Raw genomic sequence first — 13,064 nt, forward strand, 5'->3', positions numbered from 1 at the left:
AACAAAGAGGGAAGGGGTTCATGGGAAAATGGAAACACAGCTGGTATTTAAGGGACAGAAGAAAGAGAAATGTCTTCTGTTATTTTTAAAATGTGAAAAAGGGGCAGTGGAAGGAAAGGATGTAGTATTTCGACCCCCCTTTCCATCTTGGGAAGTGAGGTGGCCTGCCTGAGGTCAGCACAGGGAGCGGATCCGAGCCTAGAGCCCAGTACCCTGAGCCCCAGCTCATGCTACCCTCACCAGGCATGCGGTCTGTGCTGCCCCACGGAGCCAGGGCCCTCTGACTGAGGCTCCTGGGCTGCCTTCTGCTGTCCTCAGGGATGTGCTTGCCCTTGCTTTCCTTCCAGAAGTGGAGCAGATCGAGGCCATCGCCAAGTTTGACTACGTGGGGCGGTCCCCGCGGGAGCTGTCCTTCAAGAAGGGAGCCTCACTGCTGCTGTACCACCGAGCCTCCGAGGACTGGTGGGAGGGTCGTCACAACGGCGTGGACGGGCTCATCCCGCATCAGTACATAGTTGTACAGGACATGTGAGTGGGCGTTGGGACCTTCTGTGAAGAGTGTCAAGATGGATTAGGGATGTCTGGAAGGGGCACAGGAACAGCAGCGCTGGATTATATGCCAGCGATTTGCTCTCCCTGCTGTGACACACTTGGTCTTCTGTGAGAATGGATTATGTCTCAGCTCCCTTTGAATGGTGATTGATTTAACATATAAGCAAATTGTTCATACTTCACAGTCCACAGGGACAGTTTTGTGCTCTTGGCTTGCCCTCCTGGCCCACCTGGTAGCCTCCGGGGCATTTCTCACCCGCTCTGGTTCTGTGTCCACTGATCTTGCCATATACCTTCGCCCTTCAGGGCCTCCACTGTAACCCAGTGGCCATCCCACTGCCCTCTTAACTGCCCACTGTTCTCTACCTTGAGATAGCTCTCTCAGGAGAGGGGCAGAAACAATCATCCTCTCATTTCCAGCTAAGAGGGTACTATTTAAAAAAAAAAAAAAAAAAAACTTTAGGCCTTAAAAAAAAAGAAAAAAGCTCTACGTCCCAAACAGCTAGCCCCAGCATCAGGCCCAGAAAGTAGACGCCTTCCATTCTTGGAAAAGCTTTGACAGTTCTGTGTACACTCCCTCTGAGTTCCAGTCCGGCTCAGGTTGAACTGATTTACCAGGCTGCAGGCTGGGCCTCAAGGGGAGGGGGCCAAAGGCATACATCTTGATGGCAAAGCAGACCATCTGGAGCCCGAGAAAAGTCCAGGTCAGGCAAACAACAGAAGAACCCTAGGGAGCCCTCTGACGTCCCCAGGCCTCTGAGGACAAGGACAGGAAGGATAGAGGAAGGGAGAGGGCGTAGGGGGCAGTGGAAAGAGCACCCCAACAAACTCCAGCCCCTTCACATTTGTCCAAAGCCAGGGGTGGGGGAGGGATGGCAATGCCTTCCTCTTCCCTGGCTGAACCCCAAGCTGCTGCTCCCCGAGCCACATGAGACTCAGTGCGCAGGGCTTAGCTTGCAGGCCCACTCCCCCATTTTTCCTTCACACCCTCCGGCATTCCCCTTGTCCTAGCCCAGAGCAGCTTGGAGAGAGTGGTGCTCCAGAGCGCCTCCTGCTGGGAAAGCGGCAGCGGCGCAACCATGAGCTGTGGGTGTGGATCCAGCCCCTCAGGTCTCAATACATCCGGGTTGTTGGGAGCGAAGCTCTCCCAGCTCACATCTGTCCTTCTCCCCAGGGACGACGCCTTCTCTGACAGCCTGAGCCAAAAGGCCGACAGCGAGGCCAGCAGTGGGCCGCTGCTGGACGACAAGGCCTCCTCCAAAAACGACCTGCAGTCCCCCACGGAGCACATCTCGGATTACGGCTTTGGGGGGGTGATGGGCCGGTAGGAAACTCGGGTTCTTTCTTTCCTGCAGTGCCCATTCGGGCCTGATTCGGGAGAAGGAAGGGCAAGGGAGGGACAGAGGGAGGCTGTCGTGGCCCCTTGTTTCCCATAGGATGTGACGCTGGGCACGCCTGCTGGGCTGGCTGGAACTGGCCTCGAATGGCAGGTAGAAAAGCGATCCAGCTTGGGACAAAGGAGGAGAAAGAGGAAAGACTTATACAGGCAACCAATCCTTTTACTTAAAATACTAATAACATGGGGGAGGGAGAGTTACAAATTGGCAAGTACTTTTCCTCTCTCTCCAGTTCTTAAACCGCCTCCCCACTTTCTGTTGAAAACCTAAGTTGTTATATTTTAAAATGTAAAGCTGTCTTACTCGCTGAAGCGAACCACGTAAGTAGGTCTCACACACATTGCGTTGGGGGGGAAGTTGACACGGCTCCACCCACATATTTGGTGGGAGTGTGTTTGCCAATTTCATCACTCCCGTGTGGGCAGGACTGTCACATGACCTTGCTGCCAGGTAGGGAGCTGGGCTCCTCACTGTGTCTACAGGTAGAGTCCAAAGCACTTGGTGGTTTAAAAAAAAAAAAAAAAACAATAAGGAAAAGAGGAGAAAAGAAAAGCTGGCAGTTTTTCACTGCTTTCTTAATCAGATTATCAAAATGTCATAGTCTCTGTTTTCAGTGGAGAGGTCGTGGGATCAGCCCACATGCTGGGTGCTTGCAGACAGAGCCAGAGAAATCAGCTGCAATAGGAACCTAGGTTTATGAATTTATTTCAGCAGAGGTCCCAGTACCTCTCTTCAGTGAACTCTGTTCAGTTCAGTGTGTCGATAATCAGCAGATAGAATCAGGGGAAATGTATGGTTGGGGTAGGTGGATGACAGAGTTGAGGTCCCTTGACATCGAGGGGGGCCGCACCTTCTCCTGCCTCAGTTTCCCTCTCCCTCTGTCCTCCGTTGTCTGCCTTCCTCTTCTCCTTTCTTTCCCAGTACTCTTCCACTCCAACAGCAATGCTGTGGTCCTGTTGGGGTGAGCACAGGCAATGCTTAGCTTGGCTGGTGGCACAGGGTGTAAAGCACTGCTGACTGCATTGAGCTTGGTCCCCGTCACAACCCATCCCCGCACTCTGTCCCTCCTCCCCACCCCTCACCCCTCCCAGCCTTCCTCTCCTCACCGTGCCTTCAGGTCTTTGCTGACCTCCCTAGGCTGGAGCAGAATCCCCGGTGGGTAGAACCGCTTCAGAGTGGTCCCCCACCCACTGAACCTCCCTTGAAGCTGGGTGAGGAATATTAGACCCATTTAACGGATGAATAAAATGGGTCTGAAAGAAGTCGCTGCAAAGTCAGTGACAGAGACAGGACAAGAATCTGCCTTCCAGATAGATACTTTAGGGCCCTTTTCTCTCTGCCCACAGCCTCCCTGAAGGGTGAAAGGTATCCAAATGTGTAAAAGGCATTCCAGTGATACAGGTTTTTCTCTTAATGATTGGAAATGTTCAAGGTCTGGAAAAGCCTCATGGAAAACAGCCCTTTTGGGGGGATTGGGGGACAGTGACAACACTGGGCTGTGTTGAGTTCCCAGGGGCCCTACTGTGCTTGTAGGGAGCTGGTGACTTGTGGTACAGTCAAGCCTCAATGCCTCAAACCAATCAGAAGCCCTCTGGAATCATGGAGACATCTAAACCGCTTAAAAACATATCATGAACCCAACTAACCATGAGCAAAGTGTTCCCAGGTTGCAATCCTCCTGGCTCTGACTTAACATATAGACGAGATTCGCTGTGTAATTAGCACCACCGACTGCAGCTTAGAAGCAGAAGGCCTGATTCCTTTGTGTGTGCAGGTTAAACTTGCGGGCCTGAGTTCTGTTTTCAGACAGTTCTTCACTGCAGAATCACCAAGTCTGGCTGAATGAGGCTTTACTATACCCACTCCCTAGACTAGTGTGTAGCATGTCTGGACTCTGGGGGATTTGCTGACCCATGTGACACCGGCCAGGGTTGACCTCTGCCCCATGCCCCTGCCCCCTGGCTCCTTTGCAGAGTGCGGTTACGATCTGACGGAGCAGCCATCCCCAGGCGCCGAAGCGGGGGCGACGCACACAGCCCGCCCCGGGGCCTGGGCCCCAGCATAGACACACCGCCCCGGGCCGCCGCCTGTCCCAGCAGCCCCCACAAAATCCCCCTCACCCGGGGAAGGATCGAGAGCCCCGAGAAGCGGAGGATGGCAACGTTCGGGAGCGCCGGCAGCATCAACTACCCCGACAAGAAGGCGCTCTCCGAAGGGCACAGCATCCGGTCGACGTGCGGCTCCACCAGGCACAGCAGCCTGGGGGACCACAAGTCCCTGGAGGCCGAGGCCCTGGCAGAAGTAAGGGCCAGCAGGAAGCAGGCGCACCAGCTGACACCCCCAGAGGAGTAGGGGTGGGCCCCTGCAGACTGGGAAGTCACTTTGCCCTTCACGCCAGGTCAGGCTGAGCTAGGACACAGGATAGATAGTGAGCTGGCTTCCTGTCCCCCTGCTGGCCTCCCCCTGGGAGCGGAAGCTAGATGGGAGTAGCTTCTGGCTAGGGCTCCTGTAAAGACTCAAGGCCCCAGTGTCTAGGCTGGAGGTGGGATTCCCAGATAGGGGTTGTGGCAGTGGTAGGTGTCTCCATAAGATGGCAAGATTGTGCTAGTCATGTTTTCATTCATTCCCTGATTCATTTGTTCATTTATTTATTGATGAATACTGATGGAGCATCTGTTGTGCTCAATCACTGGCTGGCACTGAGAAAGTAATAATGACCTAAAGTGGACCCAGGTCCTGCCCACATGGAGCTTAGGGTTTAGAGAAGAGAGGGATGTCAACCACCAACACACACAGCTGTAAAAATGGCAGCTGGGTCAGGAGTCTTGAAGGAGTGGAACTCTGTGTTCCGAGAGCCTAAAATGTGCGGATTGCTCGTAGGCAGTGAGAGATGTCTCTGGGGGGGACAGTACCAAGATCCAAAGGGTAGGCAGGACAAAATAGCTGAAGCTGGAAGCAGAAAATGTTCCATGCTCTTCCAAAGTGCCTAGAGTTTTGTTTTGTTAGATAACTTCTTAAAAATTTGGATGAGAAACCTGTGTGATTTTTATACTTGCCAAAGAAAGCACACAAATTCATTTAAGAAATTGTTACCAAAGTTTGTTTGAATTGTTTAATAATTTGCATAACTACTTTCATGTGCTTTTGACAGTTTTATCATAGTTCAAGTTTCCATTTTTCTCCCTGGAATTTGGCTGGCAGCCCATTATGTATCCCCTTCCCAATGTTTTCTCCCTGTTAAGAGGGACAATCAGAATCTTTGGGGCAGTGAGGATTCTATTGCGAAGAGCGAAGTTGGGGACCTTGAAACACCCATCCAAGGTGGGAAGGTCTCATTCAGGGCAAAGTGAAAAGTGGTCATTCCCTGCCCCATGCCCCCCTGCCCCCCTGCCCAGCCACTGTCCCCACTTCCTGGCACCTCTCTGCAGCTCCACTTTGAGATCATGGCATCACATCTCAGACTAACACCAGGCTTGTGCCTAAACACCTCAGCTGATCTTTTTCTGAGCTTGCTGTCTTTCTGGCCCACACTCTGCAAGGGTGGAGTGGTGGGGATGGTAGGGATGGTGGTAAAGGGGCAATAATTATATTTTACTTCTTAGTTTTGCCTTTTGGTGCTGCTGGAGTAGAGCAGACTGAGCAGTGATATCAGTGGGGGACTTAATTTAAGCAGCCTGGGGCGTGGAAGGTGGCCATTTATCTCTGCAGGGGTGGGCGGTAGCAAAAGTGGGGACAGGACTGCCTTCTTTCCTGTCGTGCAGGACCCACCCCCCCCCCCCACCACCACTACTAATCCTTGTGGATAAAGGCACAAACAGTGTCTTCTAAAAGTAGACAGTGTTGTGGGCAAAGGATGAAGTATCTTGGCAAAGCATATATACTAATATTGTGTTTGGTGTTAAGTTGCTTCAGTCATGTCCCGTTCTTTGCGACCCTATGGACTCTAGCCCGCCAGGCTCCCCTGTCCATGGGATTCTCCAGGCAAGAATACTGGGGTGGGGGGGGGTTGCCATTTGCTTCTCCAGGGGATCTTCCCGACCCAAGGATTGAACCCGTATCACTTTACATCTCCTGGATTGGCAGGCGGGTTCTTTATCACTAGCGCCACCTGGGACCTGTTAGCCAGTGGTCTCTTCACAAAGCAAAATGATAGGCTGGGATGGATTGGAGCCTGGTATGGGGGCCCAGCAGGCAAGAGCCACCTGAGGATGGGGAGGAAAGAAGCTAAAGGGAGACCTGGGTGGGGAAGAGGCTGGCCGGGAAACCTCCAGGCACCAGCCCTGTCAGTCTAACCACACTTTGCATTTTTTTTCCAGAGTTGCCCCAGGGCGGAAAAGCTAGTGTGTCTCAGTAGTGATGTGGAGCCTGAAGTGGGGCCAGCATCTTCCATTACCAGCTCTAAGCACTGTCCCTTATTGTCCCCTTGGTGGCCCAGCTCAGCCTGAGTGGAGGCATCCCTGGGAAACTCCACGGGAGCTGAGGACTCTGGCCAGGGGAGAGCAGAGGTCACACACATCACCACGTCAGCTGTCTCCTCTGTCTTCACTGCCAGTGGGGGCTTTCAGCTCAGGGACCAGGTGTGGTGCAGAGTGACTGAGCCTTGCCCGAGGTTGCCCAGTGGCAGTGGTAAAGCAGTCTTTCTCCTCCCCACCCCAGGCTCTGTATCCTGGCCCAGAGCTCCCAGGTTAAATGCTGCAGTCCAGCTCCAGCACCCCCTCCTGGAATGCTGAGCCCCAGGCCAACCCTCTGAGCTGTCAGAATCTCTGAGTGTCGTTCAAAGTGCTCTGACACTGATGAGCTCTTCAATGTCTCAGTATCCACAGGAACTGCATAGGCAGATGAGGATTTTTGTTGCCTTTCAATTTTTTCATTTTTTTCTAAAAAAAAAACCCATTATAATAGAAGAAAGTAACAGTCCCATCACCCTGGGGTGAGCATGGTGAATGTTCTAATATATAACCTCTGAACACTTTTCCTATGGACGAAGGAGAGATATTAACAGATTTGTTAATATTAATGCTTAGGCACATGAACTTTGGAGTCAGACTGCTATGCTGCTAAGTAGTTGTGTGACCTTGGACAAGTTAACCAGTCTGAGTTTCCAGTTCCTTATGTGTGAAGTGAGCATAATGGTAGTTCCTACCAGATAAGTATGAGGATTAAATGAATTATTAGGGAGGGGGCTTACAGTGGTGCTCTGTGTTACCTCCTTATTATTTGGGAAGTACTATGTACCAGATGCCATGCCATGCTCTTCAAAGGGATCATATCATTTGGGGCTTCCCTAGTAGCTCAGATGGTAAAGAATCCGCCTGCAGTACTGGAGATCTGGGTTCAATCCCTGGGTCAGGAAGATGCCCTGGAGAAGGGAATGGTTACCCACTCCAGTATTCTTGCCTAGAGAATCCCATGGACAGAGGAGCCTAGCAGGCTACAGCCCATGGGGCTGCAAAGAGTCGAACACTTACACTTTCAACTTTCAACAGTATGTACCAGGTGCCATGCCATGCTCTTCAAAGGGGCCATATCATTTCATACTCATCAACTCCCTGAGTTCAGTATTATACTTAACCTTCAAATGAGAATTCTGAAACGGAGAGAGGTACGGTAACTTGCCCAGGGTCACACAACAAGGAAGCCGCAGAGCCAGGATTTGAACACGTCTGTCTGACTGTGGAGCCTGCCTCTGCGAGGTCTACAGTGCTCATATTGATTTTCCCTTATGGTTATGAGACATCCTGGGACTGACTCTCCTGCCCAGCCAGTGAGATCTGTGGGGAAGCCTCCCTAAGGAACCCACAAGTCGGGCAGCACCCGGGAAGGGTCAGGCCCCAAGCTTCCAGCTCTGTGCCAACCAGAGCTCTCTTTGTCCCCAGGACATTGAGAAGACCATGAGTACGGCTCTGCACGAGCTTCGAGAGCTGGAGAGGCAAAACACGGTCAAGCAGGCGCCAGACGTGGTGCTGGACACCCTGGAGCCCCTGAAGAACCCGCCAGGCCCCATCAGCTCGGAACCGGCCAGCCCCCTGCACACCATCGTTATCCGCGACCCCGACGCCGCCATGCGCCGCAGCAGCAGCAGCTCCACCGAGATGATGACCACCTTCAAGCCAGCCCTGTCCGCCCGCTTGGCCGGCGCCCAGCTGCGCCCGCCCCCCATGCGGCCGGTGCGACCCGTGGTCCAGCATCGGTCCAGCAGCAGCAGCAGCTCGGGAGTAGGCAGCCCAGCCGTGACCCCCACCGAGAAGATGTTCCCCAACAGCTCGGCTGACAAGTCGGGCACCATGTGACCTGCGGGATGGCGGGCACCGCCCTGGCCCGCTGCGGCCCGCCGTGGCTGAGGGTGGCCTCAGTGACTTCCGCGCCCTCCCAGGGCTCCTGGCTTTGTCGGGCAGGGACCAGAAGGTCAGCCTGGGAGCGGGTCTGTGCGGAGCTGAGTCCCAGGTCCGAGCCGCAGCGCGCCTTCAGTCACGTGGATCCCCCGCCTCCCTCCCTGGTACACACAGACACCCGAGCGAGCGGTGAGGAGCGGCACCCCGGCTGGAGCGATTCCCGAGATCACGGCCCGTGTTAAATGGCTTCGCCCGCATATCGTCACTGGAAAATTATTCTCTCGACATTCTCTCTACATGCATATATACGTGTATATGTATGCGTCTGCATACGTACACGTATGTATGAATGTATGTGTCTGTAGGTGTGTGTATATATATATATTTATGCATCTATATACATATACTAGATCTGGACACACATACAAAATGTATATAGGATCTCCTTTTCTTTTTATGAAACTTAGATTTACCTCAGACCCATGCCACCAAACATCTCCCGCTGAGTTATTTGGTGGGATTTGCAGGGACTTTTCTGGGAGAATTTAAAGGCCCACAGTAACTGCGAATGAAGCAATATACCACTAACCTGCAGAAAAACAAAACCAGTCTCCCACTGTCTCCAGAAGTCGTGGCCTTCCAGAACAGTCTGCCCCTAAAGGAAGTGTGGGGCAGGCGACACCCTGGGCAGGCTGCTCCCACAGGTGGGGACCACTTCACAGAGCCCCCTCCCCATCCATGCCCCAGAGACCCTGCCTTTTCAGAGACCCTGCCTTTCCACCCGGAGGCCAAGACCAATTGCACCCCCAAAAGCATGGAGGACGTTGGCAAGAAGAGCCCTGACCTCAGCGGCCTGTGTTCGTTAGTAGAAGAGGGGATGGTGAGAGCCTGAGCCCCATCGTAGCACAGTATTATGTGTGGTTGGGAAAAAGGAAAAAAACAAAAAACCAAACACAGTGGTGTGGAACACTTCAAAACCTAGAAATGCTGTAGGAACAATTCTGCGGTAACTGTAGAGGTTTAACTTATACCATTTTCAAAATATTTAATTTTTTCTTTTCCTCTTTCTACTAATTATACTGTGTCAGATCCTGGAACTAAACAGGCAAGGAGAGTTTGAGTCCCATCGTTTTTTAATTTGAAATCAGGCCGTGACGCGCTCTGGCTGGCGGCCTTTTGCATGAAGCACACAGGGCTGTAAGTACGCAGCTCAGACCAGGCCTGGGGAGGGAGTCCTTTGTCACCTGCCATCCAAGAGAATGCTTCGGTGGAGTTTATGCAGTGAAATAGCTGCCTCCTCCTTCTTCCCTTCCCTTTCACCCACCTCCTCCAGCGCATTTAACACAATTGAAAATATGGGGAAAGAATGGGGGGGGCATGTCACCTCATTGAGCCTCAGTTTCCTGCTCCATAAAATGTGAGCAAGCAAACCATGCAACCTAGGAAGCTCTGTGCCGACACGGTTGCTCTTTTCATGGTCATCAGTAAGGTGAAAACCACCTAGCACCTTCCTCTTGAAACCTCCTAATGGCATTTGAGAAGTGGGCAGTGGGCATTTGAGAAGTACCAGCTTCATAAGAGTCGTGAAGCACAATCCTGCAGATAAGTCACCTCTTGACATTCCATCATTACCATGTCAGCCCACTGGATTAAGTTTTGCCCTCTCCTCTGGTCCCCAGAGGGAGTCATATGAAGCCACATTTACCTGGGTGTGTAGGGATGGTGAGCCACACTGCCTTGCCTGAAGGACTGGCCTCGAGAGTAGAGAGGAATAAGAAGGGCTCTAAGAGAGAATGCCAGGGAGAGGCTAGTGATAAATTCGACCTTCTTTGTTTTGCCTAGAGTTGGAAATGGAAGAGCCTTAGATGGAGCTAGGAGCCCTCTGCCATTTAGCATATAAAGTAATCCCCCCTCCCCCTCCACTGCATTACAGCTTAGTGAAGGAAACAAGGCCTTAGGATGGCTATGACTTGCCCAAGATTTAATAGATGGCTGAGGGTGTGGCTGGGTCTGGCTCCTAAAGCCATTTATTTGCAAGGATTCTGTGACGTCCAGCCAGGACAAGAGACTTCTCATTTCTACCCCAGAGAGACTCCCAGACCTTAAATACAGTGGCCTCCTGTGCAAAGGATCCCATTCTCTGCCATGACTACCAGATGAAACATGAACGTTTGAGTTGACAGATCTGTTGCCTGATATACATAACACCGGTCAGGTCATGTGGGTTTTCCTCTGAACTGACTAACTTCACCTTTCCTTACTGAATATAGGCCTGCCTTTCACCGAATTACCTACCTGAAGGACAGGGCCTTTCTCTTTTCTTTAAGCACCTGTTTTTCCACTGGGAAGTGGCCGATGAGCTCACATTTAGGCAAACTCACACCCCACTCATCCAGCTCCAAATCTGAGCCTTGACGCAGAACCAAATGGAAAAATATTGCCCACCACCCCCCACCCATCTGGCGCTCTGCATGTCTCAGGCCCCCTCCACACGCACCCAGGCCCGCCCACCGTCATGAGCATTGGCATTCTCTTCTGACTCCTGCCTGTGTTAGTCCACTATATATTGCTGTATTTGCTTAAATGCTGGAAAGTAACTGTTAAAATGTGAAACTGTAATTTTTAAAAAGGCTACAATGAAATTATAGCCAATGCCACTCACCAAATCTTTGCACCTAGTAGATAGATCAATGTAAAAAAACAAAAACCAGAAACCTAACTGTACAGTGAGTGTGGGGGAAATGTAGTAACCTAGTTAGTAGTCCTCAGTATAACCAATTGTACAAGAGGAAGTGGTGTTTACCTACCTGTCCATCACCATTACTGGAAGCTGTACTGATCAGTTCATTGATAACGGGCAATTTTTTTTTGGTTTTGTTTTTTGTTTTGCTCTTCACAGAATGATTTCTTAACCTTCAATTTACCCTGAGGTCAAGCCTTTTGTCTTTCTGTGTTACCGGTGTTCAGTCTCTTTTAGGAATGAACCAGCAAGATGTTCATTTAAAACTGACCAAAGAACAAATTCATTCCTGGTCTAGTTTCCTGGGCCTGGGGCCCAGCCTCCGGCCGCTAAGGACCTTTCTTGGATAAAATTGAGAACGAGCCGTGCTTCCTACCCCACGCCCCCTCTCTCTCTTTAGTCCCCTTTCCTCTTAAAAGAGCTGCTCTGAACTGTGGGATTCTGTGAAAAATTCTTGCCTTTCCTTGTTTTCAGTGCTAACGATTTCTCACCTTGAAGCGCCTTTTGAACCCCGGACAGAGCGCACAACTGGAGGGAATTGTCAGCTTGGGAATTAGACTTGTGTGTGTGTGTGTGTGGGGGGGGTCTTTTCTCTGAGGTCACTGGGCCCTCAGGGGCAGGAGAGAAATGGATTCCCACCAGGTTCCTATCCCATGAAGAAATCTGAGTGGGAAGAGACGCAGGGAAGTGGAGCCATCCCTCGGCTGCCGGCCGGAACCAGCAGCTCAGTGATCTGCCTTATAAACACTCCCCAACTGGTTGGTGGTACCCATGTGGGGCCAGTGCGGGGAAGGGCCTGGCGCGGGGCTTGCTTCCCTTTTGGAGGCCCTCAGAGTGCCTTGTCGGGGGGGTTATTCCTTTCTCATTCAGGAGGCATGGATGCAGAGGACTTCCTGGGTCCCGGTCGTTACCCGGCGCTCAGTGCGTGGACGTGGCTGTTGGAAAACCACGAGCACTAACGTAATGGTTCTTCCTCTTAGTCTCTCTGTCCCTGACTTTTCACACTAGAGCAAATGCCTCATCCTCCCGAGAAACCCAGAAAGAAGACACGGCTGGCTCACGACTGTGGGGGGAGGGAAGGCTGCTGGGTTCAGGGAGGAGGGGTCGGGAGGAAAAGCTAGGAAGGGGTGAGCCGAGGTGTTGCTGAGATGATTTTCTGCTGTGCAGAGCTAGTGCTGATGTCTCATGTCAACTTCCCTGGTTCTCTGGGGTCCCCGCTCCTCTGAGCAGCTGCGTAGAGAATTCCCCACATATCCAAAGCTGCTGGGGGAGCTGGGGGCGGGCGAGGGACTTTGCTGCCAGCTTGGGGTCCTCCTCACCTCTCCGAAGTTGATCTGCCAGCATCCTGCTGTCTCATCCTTTGGGACTGCTCCTTGCTGATGCCTCCTCTCCATGTGAACTGTCCGAGGCAAATGACGACCTTGAACCAGAACGGCCAGGGTGCACTTTACTTTCCTTGGAAAGAAGTAGCTTCTGGCCAGGGTTTCTGCTCAGGCTCTAGTCCCCGGCAGTGTGACTGTTTACACGGTTTGGCAATAGGTTCGGTTCTGATTGCTTCAGAGTGGCTGGTCTATTTAGTTTCCTTTGGTTTCCTTCCTCCCCATACTGTCAGGAAAATCAAACTGAAACCACCCTAGGAAATTGCTGGTTGCCTGTCCCCATGTGGTGATAAGTGTTGCCCTCTCCCGGACATCGTTTCTCTCCCTTACAACCCAGCGCCCGTGCCGTAGAGTGTCTGACTGGATCCTCTGTTGCGTATTCTCATGGTGCCTGCTGGTTTGACGTGGAGCTACCCTGTGAAATAAAACAGCTTAACTTTTCCCAAATGTACTCTGGTGGCTTTTTGGAAGGGTGAGGTGGCCTGCTGGGGATGGGGAGGGGGCAGGTGTTCCTACCTTCCAGTTCGTGGTCTGTGTGCTTCCAACCAGGAAGCATCCCTGAAGTATCCTTTAGCTCAGACCCAACAGGGTGAAGGCCAAGGTCCAAGGAAGGTTGCGTCTGCTGCGGAGCTAACTGGAAGAGGTAAGTGAGGGGTGCCTGCTG

General features: G+C 52.1%; 1 protein-coding gene across 1 annotated transcript in view; it reads left to right on the forward strand.

The window, feature by feature from the left end:
• The window catches only part of SRGAP3 (SLIT-ROBO Rho GTPase activating protein 3), a 122,082-nt gene extending 113,843 nt beyond the window's left edge, over positions 1-8,239 (forward strand). The window contains exons 19-22 of the mRNA XM_068983109.1: positions 348-528; positions 1,727-1,876; positions 3,923-4,250; positions 7,826-8,239. Of these exons, the coding sequence (XP_068839210.1) occupies positions 348-528; positions 1,727-1,876; positions 3,923-4,250; positions 7,826-8,239 (1,073 nt within the window). The remainder of the gene's footprint in view (positions 1-347; positions 529-1,726; positions 1,877-3,922; positions 4,251-7,825) is intronic.
• Positions 8,240-13,064: the final 4,825 nt, after the last annotated feature.

Source organism: Capricornis sumatraensis, chromosome 10 (assembly GCF_032405125.1).
Source record: "Capricornis sumatraensis isolate serow.1 chromosome 10, serow.2, whole genome shotgun sequence".
NCBI lineage: Eukaryota > Metazoa > Chordata > Mammalia > Artiodactyla > Bovidae > Capricornis > Capricornis sumatraensis.